This window comes from Salmo salar, chromosome ssa02 (assembly GCF_905237065.1).
Source record: "Salmo salar chromosome ssa02, Ssal_v3.1, whole genome shotgun sequence".
NCBI classification, from domain to species: Eukaryota; Metazoa; Chordata; class Actinopteri; order Salmoniformes; family Salmonidae; genus Salmo; species Salmo salar.
Window position 1 is genome coordinate 10,936,280 of NC_059443.1, and position 16,243 is coordinate 10,952,522.

Here is a 16,243-nt window from a genome sequence, read left to right on the forward strand (position 1 = left end):
CCTCTGTTCCTATCTGAGTCTCTCCAGCAAAGTAAACATCCTCCTCTTTAAAATCACATGTCCTTCAGAAAGACCCTGGTACCACCTAACCTCGGCTGACCAAAGGACTTCAATCGTCCTCCAACTTGGAGCCATATTTCCACCCAGTTGCACCATGAGAAGAAGCCAAAGACCTTCAGTGCTTTGGTGTGTCAGGTCAACATGTTAGTGAGATATCCAAGGATTTCAGTCGTCGTAGTACCATTTCTCAGCTGTTGTTTTTTTCCACCATATAAATACATTGAAATAATAGTTGGTTATCCAGAGGGTCAAGACAAGACAATATTTACCCATCCTTGAGCAGGACCATGCCAACACTGAAGAGGGGTGGCACATGCAGGGTCTGTGAGGAGTCCTGTATAAAAGGGAAGAGCAGAGTGAAAGGTGATGTTTGGGGGACAAGGAGAGTGAGACTTAAAGCCTGCATAATGACAGTGTATGTGTCAGTGGTGATTGTGGGTGCTGTGGTCATGCTTACATTGTTATGGATCCTGCTGATCTACCTCCCTGGAAAAGGAGACAAAGTTACACAGGGAGAACCCAGTGGATGTCAGTCAGCAGGTAATCAATACAATGCTCTTTCTTCCTTTATGTACTGTACAGTCTACGTCCTACAGGCAAAGGGCCAATTAGCTGTTGAAACACAGACAAAGCCCTCTTCCCACCACGGTTTCGTTTAAAAGCTGAGAGATGTGGCTGGAGAAATGTAATCTCTCTCAAATTCATAGACAGAGCTATCCATGATATCAACATGATAGTTGTAACCATGTTTTGACGCTCTACAGTGTTTGTTGACATTTACTAAAGTCATATTTTGGGTTCTGACGGGGAACGACAGTGGAACTAAGCTCATTAAGGCATTTATAAGTTATATTCTTTAAGAATCAATGGGTACATATCCTTAATATCATACATATCATGGATGTAGCAACTGTTGATTGGCCCTTCAAGGGTCTAGGACAATCTATGACAGTCTGTTCAACAATCTATATCAAAAGCTGCTTTACCTGGAACTCTGCTTATCGTTCGATTAGAGGCTATGAATAGGCCTTATGTAAATCTCAATGTAAATGGTCAAAGGACAAGTCATTTTCCATATGGCTTCGCTTGATTAGCAATGGTCAACAGTAACATTATGAAGATAATGACAACCAACTTTCCCTTTGTGTACCTACTGTATGTTATCCACCTCCTCCATCCCAAGCTGTTGGGTCTAGACTTCTGCACTCTTTCTATCAGTTCTTTCCCTGTTCTCTCTCTCCCTCTCTCCCTGGCCCTCTCTCTCTCCCTCTGCTGGGCAACATGCTGGAGCTGGCACACGACCACCTGCCCAGTCACCTGACCTCCCTGGCACGTCGCTATGGCAACATCTACCGCCTCAAGTGTGGCAACACCAGTAATGAAGTCACTCCCAACCAAGTGACTCAAGTTAACTCTGTTTCAAGACAGTTAGAATAGTTGTTTATACATGTGATATCCTCAGTATGTGAATGGTTTCAGTATTACAGTAAGTTTGTCTTGACTCTGTATTTTGTGTTTGCTGCAGCCATGGTGGTATTAAACAGTGGTGACATCATCAGAGAAGCCTTGGTGAAGAAATGGTCTGACTTTGCTGGGAGACCACATTCTTACACCGGTAAAGAACCTGTTACTAGAACCACCCCAGTATTCCCAGCAACCATCACTCACTTCTGTTACTCTAAGCCAACAGTGCTTTTGATTCAAATGATTTACCCTTCACCTCACTCTCTTTCTCCGCCCTCCATTTCACCCCACCCTTCCTCATCGCTCCCTCCATCTCTCCCTACCTACCTCCCTCTCGCTCCTTCTCTCTCTCTCTCCCTCCCTCTGTCTCTCTGTTTCTCTCTACCCCTCCCTCCCTCCCTCTCCCTCCCTCTCCCTCTCTCTACCTGTCTCTCTGTCTCTCTACCCCTCCCTCCCTACCCCTCTCTCTCTACCCCTCCCTCCCTCTCCCCTCCCTCTACCCCTCCCTCCCTCTCTCCCTGTCTCTCTGTTTTCTCTACCCCTCCCTCCTCCCTACCCCTCCCTCTCCTCTCCCTCCCTCCCTCCCCCTCCCTCCCTACATCCCCCCTCCCTCTACCCCTCCTCTCTCTCTACCCCTCCCTCCCTCCCTCTACCTCTCCCCTCCCCCTCCCTCCCTCCCTCCCTCCCTCTCCCTCCCTACACCCCCCTCCCTCTACCCCTCCCTCCCTCTCTCTACCCCCCTCCCTCCCTCCCTCTACCTCTCTCCCTCCCTCCCTCCCTCTCCCTCTCTCTCTCTGTCTCCCAGGAGACGTGGTGTCAGGGGGAGGCCGCTCCATCTCTCTGGGGGACTACAGTGAGGAGTGGAGGGCCCATCGCCGTCTGGCCCATAATGCACTGCAGCGCTGCACCCAGCAGTCGCTCCACAGTGTCATCCAGAAACAGGCCCTCCAGCTGAGACAAGTAGAGATGAAACACATGACAGTTCTAAACCTGTTTTCACTTTCTCATTATGGGGTACTGTGTGTAGATTGATAAGATTTTTATTTATTCAATCCATTTTAGATTAAGGCTGTAATGTAACAAAATGTGGAAAAAGAGAAAGGGTCTGAATACTTTCAGAATGACCTGTACATGTACAAATTCATTGTTTTACACAACATTTTAACACATTTGATCAGATTCCCAAGGAAAGCTTCCCTGACCAAGATGGATGATTGTTTGTCATGTTGCTAGGATCCTAATCTGGGTTAAACCAGAACTAAAATCTTTCATAATTGTTAGAAATAAAGCTTTCCTTTTTGTGAAGTATCCACCCTCACAAAAATATTCTCTCAGCTTCAGCATTCTAGAGTTCTGTATGTAATTATATGGTTGTATGCTCCTGTATAGTTTATTGCAAATGTTTACTCCACGAAGACCTTCGACCTTTCTGGGGGTCAAAACATTGTAATGAACTATACTGGAGCATACACCAACGTGCAGGTATTTCGATCCGTTGCGCGGAACACAGAACACTTTATGTACCAAGGGAGGGAACAGCAGAATGGAACAAATCCACTGTGTTCTGAGAAGGAATGTAAACCAGCATGTACCAGTACACTGACTGACTGAACTGGAGATTACACAATGCAACACAACCTCAGCAACATGCCAACCACAACTTAATGACGTATCACTTGTTGCACTTCTTGTTTGTGGCCCTGTGTAAAGACGATGTAGTTGTTTCAAATTGACAAAGTTACAGCAAAATAAAAGTTGAAGTTACAAGTCAGCGGGGTAACTCATCTTCTTAAATTGAGGCAATCGATATTTAGTTTACAGTGAGGGGAGTTTCTATCTGAATATGTGACCTGTGATCCATCAGGTGCTACTGGACTATAATGGCAGAGCTGCGGACCTCTCTGGGGATTTCACTGTAGCAGCCAGTAACGTCATCACCACACTGGCCTTTGGGAAAGAGGTGAGGATCACACCTGGGTTCAAATAGTATTTGTTGTCTGCGCTTGCCTGGCACAATGGAACCAATGGAAAAGTCCCAAAAATAGAAACCACACACATTTGATCTGGCTGCTCCAGGCAGGCTCAATCAAGTATTTGGAAGAAAACCAACACTATTTGAAGCCAGGTATCTGTCAGTGCTCTGAGTCTGTTCAGTTTATACACCAGGAGTGGCACCTATTCCCTATATAGTGCACTACTTGGACTTTGGTGAAAATGTAGTGCACTATATAGGGAATAGGGTGTTATTTGGGACATAACCAGAATTAGAATGAAGAGAGACACCAGGTTTGGCCAAGGGATAACCATGACGGAAATATAGTCATGTATTTTATCAACCACTGCGTGGGTAAGGTATCTAAAAGCAGAGACACGATAAGCACAGTTATATATCACAGTTGGAAAAACAAACCTGTTGTCTCACCCGTTGTTGTCTAGCTAGCTCTCCCAATCAACACCTGTGATTACTTTATGCCTCGCTGTATGTCTCTCTCAAATGTCAATATGCCTTGTATACTGTTGTTTAGGTTAGTTATCATTGTTTTAGTTTACAATGTGGCCCCTAGTTCCACTCATCATACCTCTGATACCTCCTTTGTCCCACCTCTCACACATGCGGTGACCTCACCCATTATAACCAGCATGTCCAGAGATACAACCTCTCTTATCATCACTCAGTGCCTGGGCTTACCTCCGCTGTACCCGCACCCCACCATACCCCTGTCTGCACATTATGCCCTGAATCTATTCTACACGACCAGAAATCTGCTCCTTTTATTCTTTGTCCCCAACGCTCTAGGCAACCAGTTTTGATATCCTTTAGCCGTACCCTCATCCTACTCCTCCTCTGTTCCTTGGGTGATGTGGAGGTAAACCCAGGCCCTGCGTGTCCCCAGGCACCCTCATTTGTTGACTTCTGTGATCGAAAAGCCTTGGTTTCATGCATGTCAACATCAGAAAACTCCTCCCTAAGTTTGTTTTACTCACTACTTTAGCACACTCCGCCAACCCTGATGTCCTTGCCGTGTATGAATCCTGGCTTAGGAAGGCCACCAAAAAATCTGAGATTTCCATACCAAACTACAACTTTTTCCGTCAAGATAGAACTGCCAAAGGGGGAGGAGTTGCAATCTACTGCAGAGATAGCCTGCAAAGTTCTGTTATACTTTCCAGGTCTATACCCAAACAGTTCAAACTTCTAATTTTAAAAATTAATCTCTCCAGAAATAAGTCTCTCACTGTTGCCGCCTGCTAGCGACCCCCCTACGCTCCCAGCTGTGCCCTGAACACCATTTGTGAATAGATCGCCCCCCATCTAGCCTCAGAGTTCGTTCTGTTAGGTGACCTAAACTGGGATATGCGTAACACCCCGGCAGTCCTACAATCTAAGCTAGATGCCCTCAATCTCACACAAATCATCAAGGAACCCACCAGGTACAACCCTAAATCCGTAAACATGGGCACCCTCATAGACATTATCCTGACCAACTTGCCCTCCAAATACACCTCCGCTGTTTTCAATCAGGATCTCAGTAATCACCGCCTCATTGCCTGTATCCGCGGTCAAACGACCACCCCTCATCACTGTCAAATGCTCCCTAAAACACTTCTGCGAGCAGGCCTTTCTAATCGACCTGGCCCGGGTATCCTGGAAGGATACTGACCTCATCCTGTCAGTCGAGGATGCCTGGTCATTCTTTAAAAGTAATTTCCTCACCAAAAAATGCAGAACTAAGAACAGATATAGCCCTTGGTTCACTTCAGACCTGACTGCCCTTGACCAGCACAAAAACATTTTGTGGCTGACTGCAATAGCATCGAATAGTCCCCCCGTTCAGTGTGTCAAATCGGAGGGCATGTTGTCCGGACCTCTGGCAGTCTCTATGGGGGTACCACAGGGTTCAATTCTCGGGCCGACTCTTTTCTCGGTATATATCAATGATGTCGCTCTTGCAGCAGGCGATTCCCTGATCCACCTCTATGCAGACGACACCATTCTGTATACTTCTGGCCCTTCCTTGGACACTGTGCTAACTAACCTCCAAACGAGCTTCAATGCCATACAACACTCCTTCCGTGGCCTCCAACTGCTGTTAAACGCTAGTAAAACCAAATGCATGCTTTTCAACCGTTCGCTGCCCGCACCCGCCCGCCCGACTAGCATCACCACCCTGGACAGTTCCAACCTAGAATATGTGAACAACTATAAATACCTAGGCGTCTGGTTAGACTGTAAACTCTCCTTCCAGACTCATATTAAACATCTCCAATCCAAAATCAAATCTAGAATCGGCTTTCTATTTCGCAACAAAGCCTCCTTCACCCACACCGCCAAACTTACCCTAGTAAAACTGACTACCCTACCGATCCTCGACTTCGGCGATGTCATCTACAAAATAGCTTCCAATACTCTACTCAGCAAACTGGATGCAGTCTATCACAGTGCCATCTGTTTTGTTACCAAATCACCTTATACCACCCACCACTGCGACCTGTATGCTCTAGTCGGCTGGCCCTCGCTACATATTCGTCGCCAGACCCACTGGCTCCAGGTCATCTATAAGTCTATGCTAGGTAAAGCTCCGCCTTCTCTCAGTTCACTGGTCACGATAACAACACCCACCCGTAGCACACGTTCCAGCAGGTATATCTCACTGATCACCTCCAAAGCCAACACCTCATTTGGCCGCCTTTCATTCCAGTTCTCTGCTACAAGTAACTGGAACGAATTACAAAAATCAATAAAGTTGGAGACTTTTATTTCCCTCACCAACTTTAAACATCAGCTATCTGAGCAGCTAACCGATCGCTGCTGCTGTACACAGTCCATCTGTAAATTGCCCACCCAATCTACCTACCTCATACCCATACTGTTTTTATTTCATTTACTTTTCTGCTCTTTTGCACACCAGTATCTCTACTTGCACATCATCATATGCTCATTTATCCCTCCAGGGTTAATCTGCTAAATTGTAATTATTCGCTCCTATGGCCTATTTATTGCCTACCTCATGCCTTTTGCACACACTGTATATAGACTTTCTTTTTTTCTACTGTGCCATTAACTTGTTTATTGTGTTATTGGCTTGTTTATTGTTTACTCCATGTGTAACTCTGTGTTGTTGTCTGTGTCACACTGCTTTGCTTTATCTTGGCCAGGTCGCAGTTGTAAATGAGAACTTGTTCTCAACTAGCCTACCTGGTTAAATGAAGGTGAAATAAAAAAGTTAAAAAATTGTCCACAATTATCTCCTTTGTCTTGATCACGTTGAGGGAGAGGTTGTTGTCCTGGCACCACACGGCCAAGTCTCTGACCTCCTCCCTATAGGCTGTCTCGTTGTTGTTGGTGATCAGGCCTACCACTGTTGTGTCATCAGCAAACTTAATGATGGTGTTGGAGTCGTGCCTGGCCGTGCAGTCACGAGTGAACAGGGAGTACAGGAGGGGACTGAGAACGCACCGCTGAGGGGCCCACGTGTTGAGGATCAGTGTGACGGATGTGTTGTTACCTACCCTTACCACATGGGGGTGGCCCGTCAGGAAGTCCAGAATCCAGTTGCAGAGGGAGGTGTTTAGTCCCAGGGTCCTTAGCGTAGTGATGAGCTTTGAGGGCACTATGGTGTTGAACGCTGAACTGTAGTCAATGAATAGCATTCTCACATAGGTGTTCCTTTTGTCCAGGTGCGAAAGGGCAGTGTGGGGTGCAATAGAGATTGCATCATCTGTGGATCTGTTGGGGCAGTATGCAAATTGGAGTGGATCAAGGGTTTTTGGGATAATGGTGTTGATGTGAGCCGTGACCAGCCTTTCAAAGCACTTCATGGCTACAGATGTGAGTGCTACGGGTCGGTAGTCATTTAGGTAGATTACCTTAGTGTTTTTAGGCACAGAGACTATGGTGGTCTGCTTGAAACATGTTGGTATTACAGACTCAGACAGGGAGAGGTTGAAAATGTCAGTGAAGGCACTTGCCAGTTGGTCAGCGCATGCTCGGAGTACACGTCCTGGTAATCCGTCTGGCCCTGCGGCCTTGTGAATGTTGACCTGTTAAAAGGTCTTACTCACATCGGCTGTGGAGAGCATGATCACACAGTCGTCCGTGTGTTTTGGGTATGTGGGTGGTGTGCTTACAGTGATAGCCATGCATGGTTAGTTTACTGTTAAGGTTGTGCAACTTTACGCAACGAATGACATCAAATTGACCAACAACACATTTTGATCCAATAAACTTCCCACTGGGCAAAAACTGGTTGAATCAACATTGTTTCCAAGTCATTTCAACACAAAAAAATCTATGTGATGAAGTTGAATCAACGTGGAAAACTAATTGGATTTGCAAAAACTCATCAACGTAAGGGATTTATTTATTATTTTACCCAACTTTTAACCTAAATCCATTATCCATTAAATCCATCACCATTGGTGACATTTTTGGTTGATTTCCCGTTGAATTCACGTTAGTTGACAACTCAAACAAATGTAAATCAAAACTTAACGTTGAACTGATGTCTGTGCCCAGTGGGTTATGTAATAGTACATTGTTTCAGTGTTGAAGTAATATCTAATTATATCCCAGTTTAATCTAACAACAACCTGAAAGGGTTTATCAATCCTTTATAAAAGAAAAACGTATTGGTGCTTTATCAATAATGTAAAGTCATGTTATAGAAGGTGGAAAAGGGTTATGCCACATTTGGCAAAGCATCTACTGTACTACTGTGTGTGATGTAAATAAGAATAATACTGATAATAATTATGATAATACTAAGGATAATGATAATAGTAATTATGATAATAAGAATAATAATGATAATAATAATGATAATAATAATAATTATGATACTGATAATAATTATTATAATAATTATTATTATTATAATGATAATACAAAAATAAAAAATGTAATAACTTTTCAAGGAGCCAAAGACGCTTTACATACAGTAGTATCAAACGGTAAATGGTATAAGTGGGACTTCCTGTAATGTACTGATTCATTTGTCTGTGTTTGTAACCTTTGTCTATTTGTCGGTGTCTTTCAGTATGAGAAGAGTTCTGCAGAGCTGCAGAGACTGCATGGCTGTCTTAATGAGATCGTGTCTCTATGGGGCTCTCCCTGGATCTCTGCTCTGGACTCCTTCCCACTGCTCAGGGTTGGTCAAGTTTATACACTCATACTACACTATCTGATAGGGAAACTGCATGCACAGACAGCTACTCTGATACACAAATTAAAAATGTCTAAAACGGTGCAAACATAAGTGGGAATATGTGATTCTATTATGTAATTATATTGATCTGTTCCCATTTGTCTAAGAAATTGCCCAATCCTCCGTTCTCCCGTCTTCTGAAAGAGGTGGCCAGGAGAGATGAAATCATCAAAACACATCTGGATGAGTACAGGGTTGGTGTGAATACTGTAGCTTCTTTTTCAAACGTATGTTCAAGTAGCCAGCAGCAATCACAAAGACAATCATGTCAAAGTTTTAAAAAAGCATCTGTAATGTAATATGGGTACATTGGTAGCATATGGAATATATGAACTGAATTGCTGCCACAGATGCAGGCACCGAGCAAAACATCTGAGGACGCCATTGCCATCACAGGCGCTCTCCTCAACGGCCTTGGGAAGCCCCAGGACACAACACAGGGTGTGGTAGGTTCTGGCTTATCATGGTTTACAACCTGAACTCAGATGTAGACGTAAGATAGTAAAGTGAATCTGGGACACTACTATTAATTTTATAGGTTACGTTTTGTAAAGTATGTATTAATAGAAATTTGTACAATATGTTTGCAATTTGCAAAAAGTATGATATGTTGCGAATTCTAATTTGTTGTGGCTAACGTTAGCTAGGTGGCTAAGGCTAACGTTAGAAAGGTTATGGTTTGGAGTTAGGTTAAAGGGTTAAAGTTTTGGTTAGGGGAAGGGTTAGCTAACATGCTAAGTAGTTGCAAAGCATCTAAAAAGTAGTAAGTAGTTGCAAAGTTGCTAATTAGATAAAAGTTATCCGTGACGAGATTCAAACACGCAACCCTTGGATTGCTAGACGTTCGTGTTAAGTAACTTTCTTATGTAACCACACCAAACGTAACATATCATACTAATTTGAGTTTTCCAGATTAACGTTTACTATGTTAGGTCTAGTCTATGAGACCAGCCTGTGTTTTATCATGGTAGTCAATCAAAATCACATAGCAAATGCTTACAATATAAGCCTACTACTTGCTATAAATATGTAATAGTAAGTGTTATATTGCGCATCTGAAATGGCACCCTATTCCCTAGTGCACTACTTTTGACCATGGCCCTGGTTAAAAGCAGTGCACTATATAGAGAATAGAGCACCATTTGGGTCACAGCCATGGTCATGGTCTGTAGTAAGGACATGGTCCATTCACAGGTCCTGACAGACACTCACGTCCACATGGCCACTGTGGACCTTCTGATCGGGGGAACGGAGACAACAGCTGCCTGGCTCAGCTGGACTGTGGCCTTCCTACTGCACAGGCCTGAGGTACACTACAGAACTCTATACGCTACGCTACAGAACTCTATACGCTACGCTACAGAACTCTATACGCTACGCTACAGAACTCTATACGCTACAGAACTCTATACGCTACAGAACTCTATACGCTACACTACAGAACTCTATACACTACAGAACTCTATACGCTACGCTACAGAACTCTATACGCTACAGAACTCTATACGCAGTACGCTACGCCACACTACAGAACTCTATTAGATGCACTATAGTAAAGTGGTGTTCCACTGGATACATAGGTGAAGCACCAAGTAACGCTCTATAACAGAACTCTGCTAAATGACTAAAGAACTGTATACGCTACGCTACACTACAGAACTCTATACACTACAGAACTCTATACGCTACGCTACACTACAGAACTATATACGCTACGCTACACTACAGAACTCTATACACTACAGAACTCTATACGCTACACTACAGAACTCTATACGCTACGAACTACACTACAGAACTCTATACGCTACAGAACTCTATTCGCTACGCTACACTAAAGAACTCTATACACTACAGAACTCTATACGCTACACTACAGAACTCTATACGCTACGAACTACACTACAGAACTCTATACACTACAGAACTCTATACGCTACACTACAGAACTCTATACACTACACTACAGAACTCTATACGCTACGCTACACTACAGAACTATACACTACAGAACTCTATACGCTACAGAACTCTATACGCTACAGAACTCTATACGCTACACTACACTACAGAACTCTATACACTACAGAACTCTATACGCTACACTACAGAACTCTATACGCTACAGAACTCTATACGCTACACTACAGAACTCTATACACTACAGAACTCTATACGCTACGCTACACTACAGAACTCTATACGCTACGCTACACTACAGAACTCTATACGCTACAGAACTCTATACGCTACAGAACTCTATACGCTACACTACAGAACTCTATACACTACAGAACTCTATACGCTACAGAACTCTATACACTACAGAACTCTATACGCTACACTACAGAACTCTATACGCTACAGAACTCTATACGCTACGCTACACTACAGAACTCTATACGCTACACTACAGAACTCTATACACTACAGAACTCTATACGCTACACTACAGAACTCTATACGCTACAGAACTCTATAAGCTACAGAACTCTATTTGCTACGCTATACTACAGAACTCTATACACTACAGAACTCTATACGCTACAGAACTCTATACACTACAGAACTCTATACGCTACACTACAGAACTCTATACGCTACGCTACACTACAGAACTCTATACGCTACGCTACACTACAGAACTCTATACGCTACGCTACACTACAGAACTCTATACACTACAGAACTCTATACGCTACGCTACACTACAGAACTCTATACACTACAGAACTCTATACGCTACACTACAGAACTCTATACGCTACGCTACACTACAGAACTCTATACACTACGCTACACTACAGAACTCTATACGCTACGCTACACTACAGAACTCTATACACTACAGAACTCTATACGCTACGCTACACTACAGAACTCTATACACTACAGAACTCTATACGCTACACTACAGAACTCTATACGCTACGCTACACTACAGAACTCTATACGGTACACTACAGAACTCTATACGCTACACTACAGAACTCTATACGCTACAGAACTCTATACGCTACAGAACTCTATACGACACTACAGAACTCTATACACTACAGAACTCTATACGCTACAGAACTCTATACGCTACAGAACTCTATACGCTACAGAACTCTATACGCTACACTACAGAACTCTATACACTACAGAACTCTATACACTACAGAACTCTATACGCTACAGAACTCTATACACTACAGAACTCTATACGCTACAGAACTCTATACGCTACGCTACAGAACTCTATACACTACAGAACTCTATACGCTACACTACAGAACTCTATACACTACAGAACTCTATACGCTACACTACAGAACTCTATACACTACAGAACTCTATACGCTACAGAACTCTATACACTACAGAACTCTATACACTACAGAACTCTATACACTACAGAACTCTATACGCTACACTACAGAACTCTATACACTACAGAACTCTATACGCTACACTACAGAACTCTATACACTACAGAACTCTATACGCTACAGAACTCTATACACTACAGAACTCTATACGCTACACTACAGAACTCTATACACTACAGAACTCTATACGCTACACTACAGAACTCTATACGCTACAGAACTCTATACGCTACGCTACACTACAGAACTCTATACACTACAGAACTCTATACGCTACAGAACTCTATACACTACAGAACTCTATACGCTACGCTACACTACAGAACTCTATACGCTACAGAACTCTATACGCTACAGAACTCTATACGCTACAGAACTCTATACACTACAGAACTCTATACACTACACTACAGAACTAGATACACTATACTACCACCAGGGGTACGCGCAATGTCGTCTGGAGTACGTCAAATAAAAATGTGATTCACACTTTTTAAAATGTTTTCTGCTTCACATTTTCAAACAGTCCAACGGGGCTGTACATTTGGGTAAGGTTTTTTTCCTCGCCTGAGTTGCCTCGTTTCACTGCCCCAAGAAAAATTAAACCATCTAGTGTTCAGCGAAATAACAACACAATGTCAAATACAGGTAGCCTAGTCAAATAATTAACATCCAATCACATTAACTGTTATTCTCTCGCGGGGATTCCACTAACGGTCCGTATGTAGCCAAATGTAGCTGCTACTCATGTTGGTATCTGTACTGATGGCGCAAAAGCCATGACAGGGAGACATAGTGGAGTGGTAACGCGCGTCCAAGCAGTTGCTCCCGACACCACTTGGGTACACTGCAGCATCCACCGAGAGGCTCTTGCTGCCAAGGGAATGCCTGACAGCTTGAAAGACGTTTTGGACACTACAGTGAAAATGGTTAACTTTGTTAAAGCAAGGTCCCTGAACTCTCATGTATTTTCTGCACTATGCAATGATATGGGCAGCGACCATGTAACGCTTTTACAACATACAGAAGTGCGCTGGTTATGAAGGGGCAATGTATTGACATGTTTTTTGGAATTGCGAGACGAGCTTAAAGTTTTCTTTAGTGACCATAATTTTCACTTGTCTGATGAGTTTCTCACACGACTGGCCTATCTGGGTGATGTTTTTTTTCTCGCCTGAATGATCTGAATCTGGGATTACAGGGACTCTCCACAACTATAATCAGTGTGTGGGACAACATTGAGGCTATGATTAAGAAGTTGGAGTTCTTCTCTGTCTGCATTAACAAGGACAACACACAGGTCTTTCCATCATTGTATGATGTTTTGTTGTGAAAATGAACTCAAGCTTACGGACAATGTGAAATGTGATATATATAGCGAAGCACCTGAGTGAGCTGGGTGCGCAATTACGCAGATACTTTCCCGAAACGGATGACACAAACAACTGGATTCGTTATCCCTTTCATGCCCTGCCTCCAGTCCACTTACCGATATCTGAACAAGAGAGCCTCATCGAAATTACAACAAGCGGTTCTGTGAAAATTGAATTTAATCAGAAGCCACTGCCAGATTTCTGGATTGGGCTGCGCTCAGAGTATCCTGCCTTGGCAAATCGCGCTGTTAAGACACTGATGCCCTTTGCAACCACGTACCTATGTGAGAGTGGATTCTCAGCCCTCACTAGCATGAAAACTAAATACAAGCACAGACTGTGTGGAAAATGATTTAAGACTGAGACTTTCTCCAATACATCCCAATATTGTATTTATGTGCATCCTTTCAAGCACACCCTTCTCATTAACCTGTGGTGAGTTATTCACAATTTTAGATTAAGGTTTTATTTGTAAGATGGTTAAATAAAGAGCAAAATTATTGATTACTATTATTTGTGCCCTGGTCCTATAAAAGCTCTTTGTCACTTCCTACGAGCCGGGTTGTGACAAAAACTCACACTCATTCTTAAATGTATCATATAGTGTGCGTGTGGCAGGCTTACAATGATGTCAAAAAAACATAATTTGATAGTGTGCTGACCCTGGTTCTCTCCTCCTCGTCCTCCTCCTCCCCCCCCTAGGTGCAGTACAGAGTGTATGATGAGTTGTGTTCGGTGCTGGACGGGCGCTACCCTCAGTACAGTGACAGACACAGGCTGCCAGTGCTGTGTGCTGTGATCAGTGAGGTGCTCAGACTCAGACCTGTGGCTCCGCTAGCCGTGCCTCACAGAGCCATCAGAGACAGCAGGTGAATGGAAGATATACCAGAGGAGGCTGGTGGGAGGAGCTATAGGAGGACGGGCTAAAATGGAATAAAAGGAACAGAGTCAAACATGTGGTTTCCATTTATTTGATGTGTTTGACTCCGTTCCATCAAATCCATTCCAGCCATTACAATGAGCCTGTCCTCCTATAACCCCTCCCACCAGTCTCCTCTGAGATATACTTACTGTAGTACTGTATATCTTTACTGTATATCTTTACTGTATATCATATTACTGTATATCATTACTGTATATCTTTAGTGTATATCATTACTGTATAAGATTACTCTACACAGCATCTCAATAAATGCACAGTGGGAAAGTACTATACAGCTTAACTTTCACCATCCTATGGGAGCTTATGTTTTGATGCTGTTACTCTGCTTTGTACAGTACATTTGCCTTGCCAACTTCTCTTCTATGCCGTTTTTCTACCTAAATGTAATACCTCATCATACTGTACTAATGCATGTTTATACACTGAGTATACAAAACATTAAGAATACCTGCTCTTTCCACGACACAGACTGACCAGGTGAATCCAGGTGAAAGCTATGATCTCTTAATGATGTCACTTGTTAAATCCACTTCAGTCAGTGTAGAAGAAGGGGAGGAGACAGGTTAAAGAAGGATTTTTAATCCTTGAGACAATTGGGACATGGATTGTGTGTGTGTGCCATTCAGAGGGTGAATGGGCAAGACAAAATATTTCATTGCCTTTGAATGGGGTATGGTAGTAGGTGCCAGGCGCATCAGTTTGTGTCAAGAACTGCAACGCTGCTGGGTTTTTCACGCTCAACAATTTCCTGTGTGTATCAGGAATCGTCCACCACTCAAAGGACATCCAGCCAACTTGACACAACTGTGGGAAACATTGGAGTCAACATGGGCCAGCATCCCTGTGGAACGCTTTCGACACCTTGTAGTCCATGTCCCAATGAACTGATGCTGTTCTGAGGGAGCGGGGTACAACTCAATATTAGGAAGGTGTTCCTAATGTTTGGTATACTCAATGTATGTGCTATGTATAACTCTGTGTCTATTCCATATGTGTTCAGTATTGCAGGCTACTTCATCCCTAAGAACACTGTCATCATCCCCAATTTGTTTGGGGCGCATCATGACCCTGCAGTGTGGACAGATCCCTATGCCTTCAAACCAGGTGCTGGGCTATTGAGTGTACTGGTAATGTTCCGAATGGCATCCTATTTCCTATATAGTGAATTACTATTGATCTAGGCCCATAAGTTTCAGGTTAAAAGTAGTGCACTATATAGGGAATAGGGTACCATTTGGGATGCAGGCTAGCATTCCTTTCACTTGGCTCAGCAACATAGTTCCAGCAGCAACTAACAGTAGATCCTCTCTCTTTCAGAGCGGTTCCTGGAGGGTGGGGGGGCCTCCACGCGTGCTCTCCTGCCTTTCGGAGGGGGCGCTCGGCTGTGTTTGGGGGAGGCCGTGGCCAAAATGGAATTGTTTCTGTTCACCGCCTACTTGTTGTGTGATTTCCAGTTCGTACCTGCTGAAAGCCGGGCCTCTCTGCCAGACCTGACAGGAGTAGCCAGTGTGGTACTCAAAGCCAAGGCCTACACAGTCATAGCATGGCCCAGACCAGGGCCTTGACCTCTCCGAGTTTGTTCATGTACAGTGATCACATTATATTTGTATCAATCATTAGGCTCTAGAGGAAGTATCCCTGTGAGAGAAGGCATATATTGTATAGTATTGTGCAGTAATGGTGAAGGAATTGGAATGTATAGAATAATATTTTCCATTTCTAATAAATACTTCCTCTTTTAACAACGAAGGATGCATTTCTGACTCCCTAAATAGATACATCAAAGGTAGCCTTAATGAGAATGCTGATAGGTTTATTAGAAGA

General features: G+C 43.4%; 1 protein-coding gene across 4 annotated transcripts; it reads left to right on the forward strand.

Moving 5' to 3' along the window:
* Positions 1-394: 394 nt before the first annotated feature.
* LOC123723928 (steroid 21-hydroxylase) lies at positions 395-16,168 on the forward strand. 4 transcript variants are annotated; one of them, XM_045697356.1, is made up of 12 exons: positions 395-600; positions 1,244-1,458; positions 1,586-1,675; positions 2,330-2,538; positions 3,389-3,484; positions 8,562-8,672; positions 8,837-8,923; positions 9,080-9,175; positions 9,924-10,037; positions 14,179-14,345; positions 15,420-15,523; positions 15,737-16,168. In XM_045697356.1, exons 3-12 carry the CDS (start codon positions 1,588-1,590, stop codon positions 15,982-15,984), a joined length of 1,320 nt encoding a protein of 439 aa, XP_045553312.1. In that variant the 5' UTR covers positions 395-600; positions 1,244-1,458; positions 1,586-1,587; the 3' UTR covers positions 15,985-16,168. The 4 variants fall into 4 exon arrangements, with proteins under 4 accessions (XP_045553312.1, XP_045553304.1, XP_045553307.1 ...); XM_045697348.1 differs by having other exon boundaries at positions 1,244-1,435; XM_045697351.1 differs by having other exon boundaries at positions 1,244-1,435; positions 2,330-2,484.
* The last annotated feature ends 75 nt before the right edge of the window (positions 16,169-16,243 follow it).

What these genes read in the sequence shown, in the direction of transcription:
- LOC123723928 (XM_045697348.1), top strand. Translation starts at nt 468, where the DNA reads ATGACAGTGTATGTGTCAGTGGTGATTGTGGGTGCTGTGGTCATGCTT. An exon ending in CCTCAAGTGTGGCAACACCA is followed by an intron (nt 1,436 to 1,585) that starts GTAATGAAGTCA and finishes TGTTTGCTGCAG; the next exon opens with CCATGGTGGTATTAAACAGT. An exon ending in AGAGCCATCAGAGACAGCAG is followed by an intron (nt 14,346 to 15,419) that starts GTGAATGGAAGA and finishes ATATGTGTTCAG; the next exon opens with TATTGCAGGCTACTTCATCC.